Source organism: Podarcis erhardii (genome assembly GCF_964252035.2).
Source record: "Podarcis erhardii genome assembly, chromosome: 1".
In the NCBI taxonomy this organism is placed as follows: domain Eukaryota; kingdom Metazoa; phylum Chordata; class Lepidosauria; order Squamata; family Lacertidae; genus Podarcis; species Podarcis erhardii.
In genome coordinates this window covers 126,036,976-126,057,619 of record NC_138497.1, presented here as the reverse complement: position 1 = coordinate 126,057,619, position 20,644 = coordinate 126,036,976, and the positions used below count along the sequence as shown (strand labels likewise).

Genomic DNA, 20,644 nt, shown 5'->3' with positions numbered 1-20,644 from the left:
GAGCAGGTTCTCCCACCTTCCCCCAGAATTTTCATGTCAGACACTTTAGGCGACAGAAATGCAGAGGAAGTTGTCAGCTGAGGGGAAATTTTGAGGAATTGACGGGGAAATTCTGTTCCATTGCTGACCTGTTGAAAACTGAACATTTCCACTTCTCTTATTAAAGAAGACTCAAATGGGAATCTGATATAGGTCTTTAAGGCAAATTGCTGTTGGCATCCATCTGTCTCGAGAGACAATAGAGTGCGACTCTGGGGGGCAAAGCCAAATCACAACACTCTAAGCACCAAATTGACCTCTCTGGGGCGCAAACCTGGGCAGTGTGTATGGAGGTCTTGGGCAACCCAGGCAACACGACAACCTTCTCGGCCTCGCTGATGTGGTCCAAAGGAAAGCAGAGTGATATGTTTGGCACCAGCTTGGCTGTAGGAGTTTCCGGAAGGAGGCATACAAGGCGCCATCCACCCATTTTAGCGACTTCACTCCGGATTTGTATAGGGTTTACTCCTTAGGCTTTTCTTCCCCCAAAGGTATCCTTCAAGGCAGTGGAGGCTTAGGATGAGATATTTCATTATCCTATATCAGGGGTAGGCAACCTAAGGCCCGGGTGCCGGATGCGGCCCAGTTGCCTCTCAATCCAGCACACGGACGGTCTGGGAATCAGTGTGTTTTTTACATGAGTACAGTGGTACCTTGGGTTACATACGTTTCAGGTTACGTACGCTTCAGGTTACAGACTCCGCTAACCCAGAAATAGTACCTCGGGTTAAGAACTTTGCTCAAGGATGAGAACAGAAATTGTGCTCCGGCGGCGCAGCAGCAGCAAGAGACCCCATTAGCTAAAGTGGTGCTTCAGGTTAAGAACAGTTTCAGGTTAAGAATAGACCTCCAGAACAAATTAAGTTCTTAACCCGAGGTACCACTGTAGAATGTGTCCTTTTATTTAAAATGCATCTCTGGGCTATTTGTGGGGCATAGGAATTTGTGCATTTCTTACCCCAAAAAATATAGTCTGGCCCACCACATGGTCTGAGGGACAGTGGACGAGCCCCCTGCTGAAAAAGGTTGCTGACCCCTGTCCTAGATGGACTGTCTTCCCAGGTTGATGAGCCCCATCTGCCCCTCACTTCCCTCTACAGCACGTTTGCGTGTCAAGGTCCCCAAGCCACCCTAATAATAATAATAATAATAATAATAATAATAATAATAATAATAATAATAATTTTTTATTTATACCCCGCCCTCCCCAGCCAAGGTGGCGCTGTGGGTAAAACCCACAAAATAGCCCACAAAATAGCACCAGAAATAGCCCAGGCCTAGTCCATATAGATTAGGGACGCGGGTGGTGCTGTGGGTAAAACCTCAGCACCTAGGGCTTGCTGATCGCATGGTTGGCGGTTTGAATCCCCGCGGCGGGGTGAGCTCCCGTCTTTCGGTCCCAGCTCCTGCCCACCTAGCAGTTCGAAAGCACCCCTAAGTGCAAGTAGATAAATAGGTATCGCTTTATAGCGGGAAGGTAAACAGCGTTTCCGTGTGCTGTGCTGGTGCTGGCTCGCCAGAGCAGCTTCGTCATGCTGGCCACGTGACCCGGAAGTGTCTCCGGACAGCGCTGGCTCCCAGCCTCTTAAGTGAGATGAGCGCACAACCCTAGAGTCGGACACGACTGGCCCGTACGGGCAGGGGTACCTTTACCCCAGCCAAGGCCGGGCTCTGGGCGGCTAACAAGCAATAATAAAAACAAGTTGAATGATTACAACTTAAAAACAAAATTAAAATACAACATTAAAATATTGAAGCATTAAAATATTAAAATGGAGCCTCATCACAGGAGGAAAAAGAAAGAGGGGGAGGGAATCAAATTGGCTCCAAGCCAAAGGCCAGGGGGAAGAACTCTGTCTTACAGGCCCTGCGGAAAGAAATCAGATCCTGCAGGGCCCTGGTCTCATGAGACAGAGCGTTCCATCAGGCGGGAGCCAGTGTTGAAAAGGCCCTGACTCTGGTTGAGGCTAATCTGACTTCCTTAGGGCCCGGGACCTCTAGGGTGTTGCTATTTATGGACCTTGAGGCTCTCCGTGGGGCATACCGGGAGAGGCGGTCCCGTAGGTACGAGGATCCTAGGCCGTGAAGGGCTTTAAAGGTCAAAAGCAGCACCTTAAATCTGACCCTGTACTCCACCGGGAGCCAGTGCAGCTTGAAAAGCACTGGGTGAATATGCTCCCATGGCAGAGACCCCGTGAGGAGCCTCGCTGCAGCATTCGGCACCCGCTGGAGTTTCTGGGACAGCTTCAAGGCCAGCCCCGCGTAGAGCAAATTACAGTAGTCAAGCCTGGAGGTGACCATCGCATTGATCACTGTGGCCAGGTTGGGGCGGGAAAGGTAAAGGACCAATTGCTTGATGCGGCAAAGGTGGAAAAATGTCGCCTTGGCTGTTGCTGTAACCTGCGCCTCCATGGAAAGGGAGGCGTCAAGGATTACACCCAAACTCTTAACGGAAGGCAATGGCACTAATTGGGCCCCCGCAAGAGAAGGGAGTTGGTCCCTCATCCCCATGCCATCCCGACCCAGCCATAGGACTTCTGTCTTCGAAGGATTTAGTTTCAATCAGCTCCCACGAAACCAGTAAAACACAATTCACACGTAATTTTTGTTTAAGGTTTTTGGCATAATTTTGGCCACAACTTTATTAAAATACAAAAAATGTGAGTGGTTGCTTAGGCATTGGTTGTGACTATCTGACCCTGCACACGACCGCGAAAGTCAGAAAGGGAAAAACATTTTGGGGAGAGCAATGGAGCAGGGGACCTGCCCTCAGCTCTCCCCAAATGCTCCCCAGGGGCCCTTGCATGGCCCGAGCCCCCTTGACAGAGTGGACAAGCAATAGTTAGCCCCCGATTCCTTTAACGGAATCCCTTGCAGCAGCAGCATTAGAGGGGCAGGCACAGCCAATCCATGCCCCTCCACCAACCAATTCATAAAACCAATGCCCAACCGCAACCTTACAAGTTGTGACGATTTGCTACGCAGTAGGCAAAAACCAAATGGCACCAGCCAGTCAGCCAAATGGAGAAAATTCCTACCGGGCCCCTGCCCCAAAAGCAAACGACCCCATGACAGGCATAGCAAGGTCAACGTGAACAACGCTAAATGTAGGAGGGTGGGCAGGCGGGCGATCCGATGTGCGCAGCGAAAAGAGGAAGCTCAACGCTGCGCGTAGGGAGTTTGACACTTCTGGCTGTCAATCACTAAATGGCAACATAAAATTCTCCCCAACGACAAGGGGAGCCCAATCACAATGGTGGCCAACTCCATTTACCCGCTCAGCAACAATGGGGTGTCTTGCCAGCCCCTACCTCAACACGTGCTCTCCAGGGAGAAGAACACGTTTTCTCAGGGTGTAGGTGCTGTTTCATGCTGACAGCTTCTAGGCGCCACAGGTGAGAGCTGAGGCCAGGGAGGGAACCAAAGCTGGACAAACTACCGCAGAAGGAGCACGACGTGCCCCCCCCCAGAGGTACCCCCCCTCACCTAACACTCCATACACCCCAAGAAAAATAATGTAGGAATAATAATGGGAAGCATAATATTTTATCAGTAACGTCTGATACCTAAAGGGGTTGTTGATATGGAGCACTTTGCTTGCTGGAAATGGAGTTTGTCTAATGCTGATTTGAAAATCCTTGAGAATGTCCTTTGGTTAATTTCATTTGGCAGAGATTTATGATATTATAGCATATGGCCTAAAATGGGGCCAATTCTCCACCCCTCCCCCGTGTTCTTTGACTTGAATTGAAAGATTTACAGCTTTCTTTCATCTCAGTCTCATTCAATCTATATATCTTGAAAGAATGTATTTTTAATACCCTAAATGGCTGAATACATTTTTAGTGCCTGTGTCACTGTGACACCATAAATTAGGACACTGTGCCAGAGGCTATTCATTCAACCTTACATTTACTCGAAAACATGCCTCACTGTGTTCAGTGGGGTTTACTCCCAGGTAAATTTAATGTGATTGCAGCCACAGTTTCTAAATATAATAAAGAAATGTGGGGGGGGGGGGAAGGTATTTATGTTAATGATCCTGCCCAGTTTTTGCTTCTGAGGATATTTTGGAGTGGTGATGGTCTTTAAAAATAGAATCTGCTGAGCTCCTTAGGTCCTGATGTTATTATCCATTTTCTTTTCCTGAATGGATGCTTAATTTGAATAGCACACTGAACTGTTTCCTTGTGCATTCTTAATTTATTTGTTAAAAATTGAGACTTCTCATATTGTTTCTGGAGTTCAATGTGGAATATATTTATGATATTATTAAACAATTTGAAAGGGTGCTGACAAAGCAGTTGCAGAAAACTTACTGTGTACATGTTTAAGATTGTTGAACACTGGGTAATGCTTAATGATGAGTCTTTTATTAGTATGCCTGTTCATTTTAGCCACTGATCTACATTAACTTTAGGAGGATATTGGTGACAGTAACTAACCTACTAATAATTTCTCTTAGTTATTGCAATGCATTGTTGATTAAGAGTGTATAAGTTGAGCATCATCATTTCCACTTGGTGCAAATGACTAGTTTTTGTCACTAAAGTCTAAGGTAGTTTTGATTTTGGAGTACAGTATATACTTGCAAGTATTAATAAAAGATATCATTAGATTATCCATGCTAGAGAAACAAACCTTTTTTCACCCCCCCCTTTTAAACAGTGTTTTTTTCATCATATAAATGTTGGGTGTGTGGGTGTCAAGCAGACTTGAATACAGAGCTTTTGGCTACAATTGACTTTGCAAAGTGTTTATGGGCAACACCTCCAAGCAACCTATCTAATTTATTTAGATAGACTTAGACAGGCTTGTCAAGGATAAAGCTAACCATGGTTGCTGTATACTAGTTCCAAGGTCAGAGGAGAAGCTACCAGGTCCTGCTTTTGGGCTTCCTGCAAGTCACCTGGTTAGCTGATCCAAGAGTTTTTGATCCAGCAGGGGTGCTCTTTATTCTCCTTGCTTAATCTTGCTGTAGGTAGATCTTTTCGATTTGGCAGTTTGACCCAGAACTAACACGGCTGCGTAAGCTGTGCTGCTGTTTCAGTTTGGAACACTTTAAATGTCACTTTAGATCAGAACTCTTTCTTGGTTTCGTCTTGTTGGAATAGGAGGCTTATTGGTTTGGCTTTGTCCACACTTGAAATTCCACAGCGGTGATGCATTTTAGTATGGTAGGTAGCTTGTAATTTAGAGTGGTAAAAAACCGAGACTCTGCTTCAGACTGAAAAAATTTAGCCACAAATGACCTTATTAGGATTTGTATTGCTTGGGAAAGCATGCTTTCAGAAGTGCAGGTCCAATGCAAACAAATTTCCATTATTAACTTAAAGTCAGAAGTTGTTGTTTTGGTGTTTCTGACATGGAAAAGTTTGACACTTTGGGTTCTGAAGGTGATCTGCATGAAACCTAGAGGCAGTTGATGCAGAAGGGGTGTGAGGTTTTAGAATCTCTTGCACAAAGAATGGGGATGTACTGTATTTTTCCATGTATAAGACAACCTTTTTTCCTGATTTTTTTGTGATAAATTGAGGGGCGTCTTATACACGGGTTATAAGCAGTGCTGAGCCGGGCGCCAGGCACGCCAAGCTCCAGCTGAAGCCCCACAATGCACCTGTCACGATGGCCATAGCGCGGCCCAGACCCGCTGCCTGCCCGCCCGCCGCCCTATCTATTTACGTTCACGCTGTGTTTCCCTCAGCTGCAGGCAGCGAGGCTTCGGATTGGCTGCAGGAACTTCCTGCAGCCAATCTGAAGCCGTGCCAGGCGTCGCTGCCCGCCCAGAAGCCATGTCAGTGTCGCGGAAGTCAGTCCCCGTGCAGTGAGGCGTCTCAGCGCGCGGGGACTGACTGAGCTGGCGTCAGGCCGGATTTACGAGCCTGGAGGGCCGCATCTGGCCCCCAGGCCTTAGTTTGCCGACCCCTGTTCTATGCAGTTACGTTTTCCTTTTGCTTGGTTTTCTTCTTCCAGACCAAATGCCTATATTTCCTTTTTACAAAGAACGCAGCAAGGCTTTCAGTCAAGCCTACGTAAGGCGGTGGGATCCTTTGGGATCCTTCTAGTCTTTTCTGATGAGTTTTGTTCCATGCCGGACCCTCCCAGTTCAGTGCTAATACCAGGCTTATTAACCACCTGCAGTCAATTAAATAGCCGGGCTGCCCATTAACCCCTTCAGTACACGTTCACTTAAAGCCAACCTGTTTCCTTTTGTTTGGAAGCCATGGATGCATCTAATTACAGCTTTTTGGAAACATGTGATTTAAAGGGACTCTTTCTATGTAGATAGTGTGGAGATAAACACAAGGCTGCGACCTTACAGTGTGCATTCAATTTTCCTGTACCTTCAGTTAGCTTTGCAGATGGAATAATTCTCATGGAGGTACCTCTCTGGCAAGATAAGCCGCAATGACCATAATTCTACCATGTACATGTTTTAATTAAGGTACAGAGGCCCTGCTTCTTAATGACTGCCCCCCCCCCCAATGCTGTGACAGCCTGGTTGCTTTTGAGACGTAGCCACGATAATTCTTACAAGGCAGTAAGTCTGCTTGTTTTAGCTGTACATTTGCAACTTGATTCTTTAGGGTGGCTATGATTTTGTCATGGCTAATAATAATTTTATTATTTGTATCCAGCCTATCTGACTGGATTGCCCCAGCCACTCTGGGCAGCTTCTAGCATATATAAAAACATAATACAGTGGTACCTTGGGTTAAGAACTTAATTCATTCTGGAGATCCGTTCTTAATCTGAAACTGAAACCAGAGGTACCACTTTAGCTAATGGGGCCTTCGCTGCCGCCGCTGTGTGATTTCTGTTCTCACCCTGAAGCAAAGTTCTTAACCTGAGGTAATATTTCTGGGTTAGCGGAGTCTGTAATCTGAAGTGTCTGTAACTCGAGGTACCACTGTAAAATATCAAAAACTTTCCCTATACAGTTGTACCTCTGGTTACGAATGCTTCTGGTTACGAACGCTTCAGGTTACAAGCTTCGCTACCCCGGAAGTAGCTGCTCCTGGTTTCCGCACTTTGCCCCAGGATGCGAATGGAAATCGTGCATCGGAGGCACGTGAGAGGTCCCATTAGCTAAAGCGCGCCTCAGGATAAGAATGGTTTCCGCTTAAAAACAGACCTCTGGAACGAATTAAGTTCATAACCAGAGGTACCACTGCACCACACCGCCTTCAGATGTCTTCTAAAAGTCAGATAGTTGTTTATTTCTTTGACATCTTATGGGAAGGTGTTCCACAGGGCGGGTGCCACTACCAAGAAGGCCCTCTGCCTGGTTCCCTGCAGCTTCACTTCTCGCAGGGAGGGAACTGCCAGAAGGCCCTCGGAGCTGGACCTCAGTGTCTGGGCTGAACTACTGGGGTGTAGATGCTCCGAAGTCGTTTAGGGCTAGAAAAGTTACAGAACCACACTGCAAGGAGACCTGAGTTCTCGGCGCCTTCTACCTTCCTTGAATGGCTTTTTCATAGTTGCGATATAGCAAAAGCAAACAGTGGAAACAGTTGTTTTCTGACCTTGAAGGCAATGCTCTCAAGTGCTTCTGCTCAGTTTCTTTTGATTACGCTGCCTGCTGTGAGCAATTTTTCCAAAATACCCCTTCCCCCCTCCTGTGTTTCTATGTGCTTGAAAGTCATTTGAGGTACTTTGTACTTGTGTTTTATGTTAAAGTTTAATCTCCTTGCTTTTGGTTTCTGCCTGCAGTAAAGAGAAAATGGCAAAGATGGAGGTGAAGACATCTCTTTTGGACAACATGATCGGGGTAGGGGATATGGTGCTTCTTGAGCCGCTCACGGAGGAATCCTTTATCGATAATCTCAAACAGCGTTTTGATCACAGTGAGATATATGTAAGTATGCTGTAACCTTACTCTATAATGGAGCTTGTATAGAAAGCCTCACCCAGGATCTCAATACGTTAAGGCAGCAGTTTTCAACCTGTGGGTCCCCAGATGTTGTTGGACTACAACTCCCATCATCCCTGAGCTCTGGCCTTGCTAGCTAGGGGTGATGGGTGTTGTAGTTCTGGGGAGCCACAGGTTGAGAAAGGCTGCCTTAAGGACTGCCTCCATACAACCTGACCCAGATCATCTGAGACCCTTCTCTGTGTCCCCCCTCCCCAAGAGGTTTGGAGGGCAGCAACATTAGAATGGACCTTTTCTGTGGTGGCTCCCCATTTGTGGAATACTCTCTCCAGAAAGGCTTACCTGGTGCCATCATTATATGTCTTTAAGTACCAGGCAAAAACATTCCTCTTTATTCATGCCTTCGGTCATTAAACAATCTATGGCCTTTTAAATGTGGGAGGTCCCAGCTCCTGCCAACCTAGCAGTTTGAAAGCACATCAAAGTGCAAGTAGATAAATAGGTACCGCTCCGGCGGGAAGGTAAACAACGTTTCCGTGAGCTGCTCTGGTTTCGCCAGAAGCGGCTTAGTCATGACCTGGAAAAACTGTCTGTGGACAAACGCCGGCTCCCCCGGCCAGTAAAGCGAGATGAGCGCTGCAACCCCAGAGTTGTTCACAACTGGACTTAACTGTCAGGGGTCCTTTACCTTTACTGTTATTGTGATTTTTTAATGTGATTGTTTTATTGTCTTTTAGTATGATGCTATGCAAATTATGCTTTTAATGTTGTACACTACCCTGGGATCTTCAGATAAATTGTGGTATATAAATTGCAAGATAGATAGATAGATAGATAGATGATAGAAATATGGGATCGTTCCATGCATTTAGGTACAGAGATTCAAAATTGTATTTAGACACAGAATTGGTCGCGTCCTAAACAGACAAATAAACACATAGAAAATCAGGATATGCAATGAAAATGTGAATAACATTAATGGAATGCGGTGGTATGGTTCTCATTGATACCTATGCATCAAACCAATGTGACAAACAATAACTAAACACCAAACATGTTTTGACTCCCGTGAGCTCTGCCTTGCTAGTCAAGAAATCTGTTGGACAATTTGTCACCCAAAATTAGCCACTTGCCTGATAGTTGACACTCTGAGCTGACCAATCAAATGCATAAGGCTGCAAATACCCACTCGGTGAACATGAAACAATGGTGTTTCTGCACACAGGCCCAGTCATAGATGTTTTAGGAGCATCTCTAGATCTTAGGTTTTAGATGTCAGCTATCCACTATGTGTTCTACATGGATTTAAAATGCTTACAGTATTTTTTTTAAAAAAACTGATAAATGTTTTGAACCATTATATGCATAACTGTGGACAAGTAAACCCATTCAGCTGATAACATGGTAATCCTGAAGCGATGTCATTTCAAGGTGATGAATTGCAATATTTTCACTTGCCTGTTTTATTAAAAATAAAAAATAAATAAATGCTGGGGACTGAATTTTGTTGTTGGGTCTTCTGGAATGTTTCATGACAACATAAAACCATCATTGCATTAAGACTTTATTAAGCAGGTTGGGGGGAGAGAAGTGGTGCTGGGAGGGAATATACGGGGCAACAGAGGAGAAGGAGTGGGGTTGTTTGACAGCATGAAACCCTGGAGTGGCTCAGGATGGCAGAGTTGGAGGAGGAGAGGCGCCTTTCAAGGCAGGGCTATCTTGGGGGTGGAAAGGTAACAAAAAGTATGGTCAAGGCCACTTTTAAAAGCAAATGCATGTATTTCGTAACTGGGAAACTTGCCTAGGGGTCAACAGGTGCCCTTGATTCCTGAAAGTGAATTGCATAATAATACACCTTGCTTTTCCTTTCCTTTTGAACTCATTCTGGAGTTTGCTTGGTGGACTCCTCTGTTGATAAGATTCTTGATTTATGCACATGAGATTTCCCTCCTCTGAGCAGATTACCCCCCCCCCCCAAAAAAGCTTTTTTTGTTGTTTGTAAACTGCTACGTTTTAGGACCTCAAAAAAAGAGAAAGGATCACAGTGTGGGTCTGTCTTCAAAGGGCATTCTTCCCTTTTGATAAGGAGAGTATTCTGTGACTCAGAATTGCTTTAGGCTTTTTGACTGCTCAGCCGCTTGCATAGACTCAGCCAACAGGCTTTGCCAAAGTGAGAGGCGCAGGCTAGTTTAGAATGGTGATCTGTGCAGGTGTACAGCTATAAAGATTTAGAGGTTGGGTGCAGGGTCACAAGGATGTATGCTCCCCACTCCATGCCGGTGAACTCCCCTTGTCTCACTCAGCTTCCATTTCAGAATAAACGTGAAAGCATTGCTAACCAGAGTTAGAAATGAAACTATAATAATATTAATTTATTATTTGTACCCCACCCATCCGCCTGGTTTGCCCCAGACACTCTGGGTGGCTTCCAACATATATAAAAACATAACAAAACATTAAACATTAAAAAGCCTCCCTATACAGGGCTGTCTTCAGAGGTCTTCTAAAGGATATGTAATTACTCATCCGCTTGACATCTGATAGGAGGGTGCCACTACTGAGAAGGCCCTCTGCTTGGTTCCCTGTAGCTTCACATTTTGCTGTGAGGGAACTGCTAGAAGGCCCTCAGTGCTGGATCTCAGGGTCCAGGCTGAACGATGGGAGTGGAGACTCTGCCTCAGGTATAAAGGGTATTTAGGGCTTTCAAGGTCAGCACCAACACTTTGAATTGTGCTCTGAAACAAACTGAGAGCCAATGTACAGTATGTCTTTCAGGACCAGTGTTATATGGTCCTAGTGGCCATTCCCAGTCACCAGTCAACTGCTGCATTCTGGATTAGTTGTCGTTTCTTAGTCACCTTCTAAGGTAGCCTCATGTAGACTGCATTGCAGTAGTCAAAGCGGGAGATAACCAGGGCATGTACCAACCAATCTAGCAAGACAGTGCGCAGGCAGGTAGGGTCTCAGCCGGTGTACCAGATGCAACTGGTGGACAGCCGCCCTGGGTGCAGAACTACACTTGTTTACCTGCCATTTCTACCATGCCTCTTCTCCTTTCTCTCTCACCCTCGGTTTTATTGCTTAAAAGAGATTTATTTAGGACTGTTAGCTAATTTTCATTTTGCTGTTACAGTGTCGTTCTTAAGGGCTGACAGGGACCTGCTTATAAACAAGGTTGTTTAAAGAAAAGAAAAAGAAAAGCAGGATCTCACATGCTCCAGGCTACAGAAAGCCTCATGGGGATTGTCTCTTCATATCAAGGGCATGTGAGAGCCTGCTTCACTTATATTTATTTTTTTAAAACCTAGCAAGCACTGTGTAATGGTCCAGACTTCTGTTACTTTTCTGCTATTGTCTTAGGATTCTCAGTGTCTGTACTGAAAGCTAGCCAGCTGAGGGTTTTAGATATACATAGGTAGCCGTGTTGGTCTGCCATAGTCGAAACAAAATAAAAAAATTCCTTCTAGTAGCACCTTAGAGACCAACTAAGTTTGTTATTGGTATGAGCTTTCGTATGCATTCAGATACACGAAAGCTCACACCAATAACAAACTTAGTTGGTCTCTAAGGTGCTACTGGAAGGAATTTTTTAATTTTGTTTTGAGATCAGGTTTTCTTAAAAAATTGCTTGCGAAGTTTAAGAAAAGCAAAGTGTGTGTGTGTCTGTAATATAGCCCTGCATTTGTCTGTTAGAGATAAAATGGGATCAATTGTTTTTTCTTTCTTTAAAAGTTCACAAAAGCTATAGACTTTGGTTAACTATTGCCACCCTCGACGTTCAGATGTAGAACTTAGTTTTAGTGTCACCTCACACCATTTTGGGTTGGCAGTTTGAATCCCCGCTATGGGGTGAGCTCCCGTTGCTTGGTCCCTGCTCCTGCCAACCTAGCAGTTCGAAAGCATGAAGTGCAAGTAGATAAATAGGTACCGCTCCGGTGGGAAGGTAAACGGCATTTCCGTGCACTGCTCTGGTTCACCAGAAGCAGCTTAGTCATGCTGGCCACATGACCCGGAAGCTGTACGCCGGCTCCCTCGGCCAATAAAGCAAGATGAGCGCCACAACCCCAGAGTCACCCGCGACTGGACCTAATGGTCAGGGGTCCCTTTACCTCTCAAGGTGCATAGCTAAAGATGCTGCAATTGAATGTGGCAAATGCATCTCAGAGGACTGGGATTGGCTGAAGCTCCAGACTGATTGACACTTGCAGCATGTGAAATTTATTATTATTTATATCCCCGCCCATCCTCCCAAATGGCCCTTTAGGTGGATTTGGCTGTTAGATCTACTGCCTTGAACAACTTTCAGGTACGAAAGTGAGATGCCTGGTTTTGCCTGTTAGTTTCTACTCTTTATTTTTGACTCTGTTCCTTCTGGATAGCCAGGTGGTTGTCAAACATACGAGGGAGGAAATGATGACCTGCTACAAAATTAGTTGCAGTGTTTGCTTTGGTGCAATTTACTTAGAGACATTTGCCTTCCGGGTGATAATGCCTATTAACTTAAAACAGAGCTGTTTGGTCCGGTGTCAGATTAAAAAATACTTTCAAGCAAGTATGAAAATCCTAGTCATCATATCTTGGCCAAAAAAGAGAAATGATGGGGGCAGCCAACATATCTGATTATTTTCACTTAAAACAATTGGTAGGACCAATGAGATTGAAGTAAACACTTTCTTCTTAGATTTGCCTTTGATTGTCTGTGTAAAGAAGGTCGCTTTTTCACTGAGGCACCGGGTCATGTTCTTGCTACCTGTGTTGCTCTGTTGCTTTTTTTATTTTCCAAGTAATGCTAAGAATGTCGTTTGTGCTCCCAATCGTTCTATCGCTATGTAAATTTTGCTGCCCTCGCTGCTTTCCCTCCTTACTGAACCCGTTGCCCTGCTCTCTGGAGCATGTTGTACCTCTTGTTAAATGTGCTCTACTTAATTGTAAAGCAAACCTCAGCCCTGAAACCTCACATCCTGAAATCTGAAACTTTGCTTGGCCTGACGGATCAAGGAAGGCAAAGACTGCTGTTGGATTCGCAATAATTTTGAACCTGATATACATAGTTAAATGCGCAGAAGGATCCGTGGTGGTTGTGTTCTAGTGAGGGAGCATTCAAGTACATACACAAACTGTTGCCTTCCTCAAGGTGCAAGTTTTCCCTTTTCTAAAACACTTTGTGCATGTGGGGCTGTGGATAAGGGGCACGGTTCTTTAGTGAATATAAGGCAGTGAGAAAAGCTACAGAGAAATCAAGTGTATATTCAAAGGTATATGCTAGCCACTCTTCCCCTCTCCCTCACCCACAATCAGGCTGCTTTTCAGTCTCCCCAGGGCTTTAAAATGCAATTTAGGGGGAAAGGGTTCTCATGTGAGATGCCGAAAATGTACTCTTTTAAAGCGAAGGAACTTCAAAGGGAGACTGCTGAAATACACCAGGAATTTCAAGGCTATCGTAATTGCGGGTCGAACCGAGACAAAGAATTTTTCACACATTTTATGCGATAGGTGACCTACCAACATTACTGGGTAATGAGAAATGATGACCATGCTTTTCTGCATTTCATTTGCTCCATACCTCACGTCTCACACACACCCTTCCCACCAAACCTTCACACACACACACACACACACACACACACAGTAGAGTTGGAAAGTACCGCAAGGGTCGTGTAGTCCAACCCCCTTCTTGCCCAACATGGGATTCAGACCCTGAGCTTAAGAACCTCATGTTCTACTGACTGAGCCATCCCAGCAGTAGAATATCTTATGCAGAATTGTAGAGTTTGAGGGCCATCTAGTTCAGTAATCTGCAAAGCAGGGAACTCTGCTAAAGCATCCATGACAGATGGCCATCCAACATGCTCAGAAACCTCCAAGTAAGGAGAGTCCACCACCTCCCTGGGAGACTGTTCCACTCTCAAACAGCTCTTACTGTGATGTTGAGTCGGACTTTCCTTTCTCGGTCATTGATTCAAGTCCTACCTTCCAGAACAGGAGAAAACATCTTGCTCCATCTTCCATGTGACAGCCCTTGAGATACCTGAGCCTCAGATTTGAGATCTTTGAACCAGCACCTCTCATTTAGAGTCTTCATGATTCCTTTTTTAAATAAAAAAACTTGGGGAAGATCAAGAAGTGGTCTAGCAGTTCTGTCCGCACCAGGGATTCAGCATGTGCTGGGGGCAGGAAGTGCAGAGGAAAGAGAATAGTTGTTACTGGCACCAAGGTAGAAACGGAGAGCAGCTGTGAGTCTCAAGGTAAACTACCTTGAGTGGTAACCGTAGAATGAGTCACAGGCAAAATTGTTCTTAATTTTCTTTACACGAAAGGTAGGTTGTCTATCCCATAAGTGCTGGGTTGCATAAATCAAATATACCTATCTACCTTTGCCAGTTTAGATTCTGTATTCTGCCCTTGAAACCGCTTGGCCGTTCAATTGGCCATGATTCCTGTGTTAATGAAAGTATCTACTCTTCCCGATAGAATCAATAATGATGCAATGCAGAATTACATTCTCTCCCTTTTTGGCCGGAGGAATAGATCTGCGGCTGCGATCAAGCGGAGGGCATTAGCTGTAAAAAAGTAAAAGACTTGACCCCCGGACAAGCCCACTCTTTTTTTAAGTTTACACATATATTGCAGCGCGTGTGTGCGTGTGTGTGTGTGTGTGTGTGTGTGTGTGTGTGCATATGTGCATTGCTTTTATGTATAATTTTTTAAATTGACACCATTACTCCCCTTGTAAACTACCGTTGTTTTTTGTTTTTCTTCTGGTCTATGACCGTAATAAATTACTTTCAACTTTCAACTTTCAATAGAGTTAATGCATTTTTGTATTTATGATTTCCTGGAATAAAAGAGGGGTGGGCACTCCCCCTCCTGCCTCCCCTTGTCAGTCTTCAATGGCCAAGTAAATTTTCTTTCAGGTCTATTGATCCAGTGCGGCGAGTTCTTTAAGAGCAGGGAAGAGTGCCATCTCTTCTCTTCCACCCCACCCTCTCAGTCGCTGCCTCGCCATTTACTGCCTTTGACTTGGATCCAAGAACTGGCATGCTGCCTTCAACTAACTAGGGGAGAGATGAATAGGTGTGTAAAACAGCTCTCTTTTAGAAGGTGCAATGAAATGTGCTATGGCTGTGTCTGATTTTCAGCCCATTAACAGATCTGCAAGCTGTAGTGTCTAGATCAGGGGTGGGGAATTGGTGGTTCCCCAGATCTTGCACTGCAACTTGCATCATTCCTGACAATTGGACATCCTGGCTGGGGAACATGGAATATAGGGCGAGATTCAGCAAAGTTGTTGCATGCGCAGAATAAGGTCCACAACAGGATTCCCACCACTCTTCTCCTCTTGGGCGCCCTAAATCTGCTCTGGAGGCTTTGGAAAACCCCAGAACATGCTTAGGGGGGCACAGGGGAAAGAGAAAGGAAAAAGTCCTGCTATGTAAGTGGACTTCATTCATTGCCCACATCCCCCACTTAGTGCAACAATGAATTCCTCCCATAGAGTCCAATAGCATCTGGAGGGCATCAGATGCTACGAATCAGCTAGTTGGTTGATTGGACTGCCTTTGTGTTGCAAATACTCTTGATTGTCCTCAACTCTTAGTGCTACCAGACTTATTAAAAGGCCTTTTGATATATTACAGTTTAATTTCAGTATCTGACTTCTGTGCTTGTGGCTGTTGTAAATGGCAGCAGTTATTATTAAAAGGATTTCTATACAGTGGTACCTTGGGTTACATACGCTTCAGGTTGCAGACTCCGCTAACCCAGAAATAGTACCTTGGGTTAAGAACTTTGCTTCAGGATGATAACAGAAATCGTGCAGCAGCGGCACAGCGGCAGCAGGAGGCCCCATTAGCTAAAGTGGTGCTTTAGGTTAAGAACAGTTTCAGGTTAAGTACGGACCTCCGGAACAAATTACCGTATTTTTCGCCCTATAGGACGCACTTTTTCCCCTCAAAAAATGAAGGGGAAATGTGTGTGCGTCGTATGGGGCGAATGCAGGCTTTCGCTGAAGCCTGGAGAGTGAGAGGGGTCGGTGCGCACCGACCCCTCTCGCTCTGCAGGCTTCGCGGACCTCTCCGCAAGCAGCGGGAGCCAGCCCTGGGCTCCCATGGCTTGCAGAGAGCTGCCTGTTTGGGGACTGGGGTCGGGGGAAGCTCGGGCCTCCCCCGCCCCAGCCTGGGGGGGAAATAATTTTTCCCCCTTTATTTCTCCCCCAAAAAACTAGGTGTGCCTTATGGGACGGTGTGTCCTATAGGGCGAAAAATACGGTAAGTACTTAACCTGAGGTACCACTGTACTGCTTTTCATTTGGAGAAGAAATGCCATGCGATTTTGCAAACACATAAAAGCCAACAGGAAAGCAATAAGCAAAACCAAAATGTGGGATAGCTCAGTGGGTAGAACATAATTCTCTTAATCTGAGGGTCATGGGTTTGAGCCCCACGTTAGGCAAAAGATTCCTGTATTACAGGGTGTGTGTGGATGAGATGAGCCTTGTAGTCCCTTACAAGTAAAGGTAAAGGGACCCCTGACCATTCGGTCCAGTCGTGGACGACTCTGGGGTTGCGGCACTCACCTTGCTTTATTGGCCGAGGGAGCCGGCGTACCGCTTCTGAGTCATGTGGCCAGCATGACTAAGCCACTTCTGGCGAACCAGAGCAGCACACGGAAACGCCATTTACCTTCCCGCTGGAGTGGTACCTATTTATCTACTTGCACTTTGACATGCTTTCAAAGTGCTAGGTTGGCAGGAGCTGGGACAGAGCAACGGGAGCTCACCCCATCACAGGGATTCGAACTGCCGACCTTCTGATCGGCAAGTCCTAGGCTCTGTGTTTTAACCCACAGCGCCACCCACGTCCCTGTAGCAACTCTACCATTCTATGATTCCAATATGGGATACCTGTAAAGTAGCAATATAGGGAGAGCTGATAAAGAAGACAGCTTATATAAGAAAGAAAAGGAAACAAGGAATATATTTATTAGAACAACAAATAAGAGAATTTGAGAGAGAAAATTTAGAAACTTGTTCTTCAGAAATCTGTAAACAATTACTCCTGGCTTGAAAACAAGAACTGAAAAAAGGCAAATATGTGGCAAGACCATTGAGATTAAAAACAAAAACAAAAAACCCGAACAAGTAAAAAGATATTTGAGAAACAGAACAAAGCTGATAAACTTCTGCCCCATATGTTGAAGAAGCAAGAGATAAATAAATAGCCTTATAACCCCCCCCCATCGGACATGAATGGGCTGTAACACCCAAACAGATTGTTATGGTATTTGAGAAATTTAATAGAACATAATATAAAATGGAGAGTCCTTTATCGACTGAGGTTAATAAATTCTTAAACTCTTTAAAATTGTCTAAACTAAAAGAAGAGGATATAAGGAAATTGAATGCACCAGTTGAAATGGAAGAAGTAAAAGCTGCTCTAAAAGGACTTTCAGGAATGGAAGGACTTGTACCATAATTTTATTTTATTTTTAAACAAAAATTCCTGAACGTGAAGCTTTGACACACTAACTTCTATGATTAAGTCAATAAAAATGTCTAAAAACATGCCAAGAACCTGGGAGAATGCCAAAATAGTAGTTGTCCTTAAAGAAAACCTCTTAAAACTTCATTGTATAGTTCTTTGTCATTGTTCAATTACGATGTAAAGTTATGGACCCAAAGTACTAGCTAACCGTTTAAATAGAATAATTGAAAGAGAACAACCAGACTTTGTAAAAGTCAGAAGTGTGACACAGTGTAATAAAAACAAATAAAAAGAACCAGGAACCTTTCTTTTTATGGATGCCGTAAAAGCTTTTGACCATATTGAATGTCTGTCTGTATTTTTTAATAATAATAATAATTATTATTATTATATATTTATAGCCCACCCACCTGACTGGGTTTCCCCAGCCAGTCTGGGTGGCTCCCAACAGAATATTAAAAACACAATCAAACATCAAACATTAAAAACTTCTCTAAACAGGGCTGCCTTCAGATGTCTTCTAAAAGTCAGATGGGAAGGTGTTCCACAGGGCGGGTGCCACTACCGAGAAGGCCCTCTGCCTGGTTCCCTGTAACTTCACTTCTTGCAGTGAGGGAACCACCAGAAGGCCCTCGGAGCTGGACCTCAGTGTCTGGGCTGAATGATGGAGTTGGAGGTGCAATTTTAGAAACTCAGATATATAAGCTAGGCACCAAATGGCCCCTTAAACCTGGGTTATAGTCACCCCAATGGAACATCTGTTCACCAGTTGGTTAAACTAGATAACTCTTGGGAACCCCTTCTAGCGCTACAGTTTTTCGATTCTATGATCTTAATTACATTGCTTGACTGTAGCTCTCTCTCTTATGACAATTCACTTGTCCCAGTGTGTGAGAAGGAAAAACATGCATGATGGAAATGGCATTAACTAAGTCGGAGGTTATTAGACTGTGGTTGCCAACCTGGCTGCCCAGAAATCTCCACATATGCACAACTGGACCTGTACCAATCACAGAATGGGGAATTTTGAACACTGAACCCATGAAGAGATTTCCCCCTTCAAAATGCCTCTAGCTTATCCTTCCCAGATCCTGGAGCCTTCTAAGAAGGGGAAACAGTATCAGCTGCCTCTCTGCTCCAAATTGCAGCATCCTGAGACTGTTTATAATTTTGTTCAAGTCAGGGCTTTGTTACCCACATTTGCATATAATGTATAATTTGCCCCTGAGGTGATAGCTAGGTGTGGGTTAGAAGCTATGGTTAAATCCGTTATAGTTCAAAGCAAGAAGTATAAATGGAAGGTTTGTCATTTCGGTGTCTTTTTTGGAGGGTTAATTACATAACCAGGTTACAAATATTCCAGGGTGGGGAAGCAATAGCATTTTTAAAAATACTCTTCTTTTTTTCCCTAGCAAGGCTTACAAGCTCTGCTGAGCAGGTCATTTAGCCTCTAAACATAGGTACCAGGGCACACGTGTATATTAAAGAACACTGGAAGGGACGTTGTGGGACAGTGAAGACTTTATAAAGACTATGTCCTCTTTGAGCAAAGGAAGGAAATGCTCCTAAATACTTATAGAACCAGGTTCTGAAATTAGTTACGTTTTTGTTCGTATGGTTTTTTTCAGGGCCACATTGCATGACTTGGGTGTCCAGTTGCGGCCCCGAATTACAGACCTGAAGGATGTGCTTAGAACAAAATTGGCTCTTGACCAGGAGCCTACTGAATGTTGGACTCCCCTTCGATTATTTCATGTGGCGTTGGACTATTTCGGGACTTGTTCTGTCTGAGGTGTTGGTGAATGTGGGACTCCTTTAATTTAGACTGAAGCCTTATCAGCAAAGTTTATATGGGCTTATATTCTTTCCCCATCTCTTTGGTTTAATATTAGTGTTCCCAATTCTTTGCAAGCTAATGCCCGGGTTCAGGCACATACATAAAAGCCAGCACACACATCAAAAAGCCTATTTATTGGATGCAATAAAAGTGCTTCTGCTTTGACTGTGGGCAATAACCACAGGGCTGTGCAAATGTCATTTTAAAGCATGCTGTGGCAGCATGACATTTGGGTCACCGCTAATCAAATTTCTTCTCTTGCACCCTGGTTTCAAAGATTGGTTAAAGTGGGCTTGCCAATCTGTTCCCAGGGGAATCTGGATAGTGTCTTGTGTTGCCCCTGCTTCAGCAATCTTGCTTTCTTCATGAGGTTTGGAGCTATCTTATCTTAGGATAATGATAGTCAAGATAATGAATAGCCTGTGGTGCAGCTAGGCCAAAATCTAGGGGTCTGCAGCCCAGGGGTCCCCTAATGACTATGTAGAGAGCAGAAGGAGGTGGAGACAGCGACAAACATGCCTCAGGTCTGTAACTGGCCCAGCACCAGCAAGCTGGGCTGCCGCTGGTCTACACAATATGCTTTCTTCCAATATGCCTTGAAATCATTTTATAATTGGTGGTGGCCTGCCAGGTTGTAGACCTTCATTTTATTACTTTTATTTTACTGTTTTATTATCGTTTTCTACCACAAAATGGTTCTTATTTCCTGGTTTTAACACCAGGACAGCAGAAGCAAGTTCTCCTTTATTTCTGTAGTCATAATGGTGCTAGGATTTAAGCAGAGGTGGATTTAGGGCAGCATGGTTGATTCCTCCACACACAGCGCAGCAGCCAATAGGGTGCCTTCTTGCCTCCTTCCCAAAGCCTAGTAAGTGCTGGGCTTTGGGAAGGAGGTGTGAGGGCTCTGACAGGGTCATAGAGTCCTCCTGCCTTCTTCCCGCAATAATAATATAATAATTTATAATAAAAATAATAATTTATTATTTATACCCCGCCTATCCGGCTGAGTTTCCCCAACCACTCTGGGCAGCTCCCAACAGATTAAAAACAGAATAAAACATTGAACATTACTAACTTCAGGTGTCTTCTAAAAGTCAGATAGTTGTTTATTTCCTTGACATCTAATGGGAGGGCATTCCACAGGGCGGCTGCCACTACCAAGAAAGTCCTCTGCTTGGTTCCCTGTAACTTTGCTTCTCGCAGTGAGGGAACTGCCAGAAGGCCTTCGGAAGTGGTCCTCAGTGTCTGGGCAGAATGATGTGGGTGGAGATGCGCCTTCAGGTATACTGGGCCAAGGCCGTTTAGGGTTTTAAAGGTCAGCACCAACACTTTGAATTGTGCTCGGAAACGTGCTGGGAGCCAATTTGGGTCTTTCAGGACCGGTGTTATATGGTCTCAGCGGCCGCTCCCAGT

At 44.7% G+C, this 20,644-nt stretch overlaps 1 protein-coding gene across 3 annotated transcripts in view; it reads left to right on the top strand.

Moving 5' to 3' along the window:
• MYO1B (myosin IB) overlaps nucleotides 1-20,644 on the top strand; it is a 159,141-nt gene that overhangs the window by 42,999 nt on the left and 95,498 nt on the right. For all 3 annotated transcript variants that reach the window (XM_081861221.1, XM_081861223.1, XM_081861222.1), the window contains one exon: nucleotides 7,753-7,897. In XM_081861221.1, the coding sequence (XP_081717347.1) occupies nucleotides 7,763-7,897 (135 nt within the window). In that variant the 5' untranslated portion in view covers nucleotides 7,753-7,762. Of the gene's footprint in view, nucleotides 1-7,752; nucleotides 7,898-20,644 lie in introns of those variants that run through there.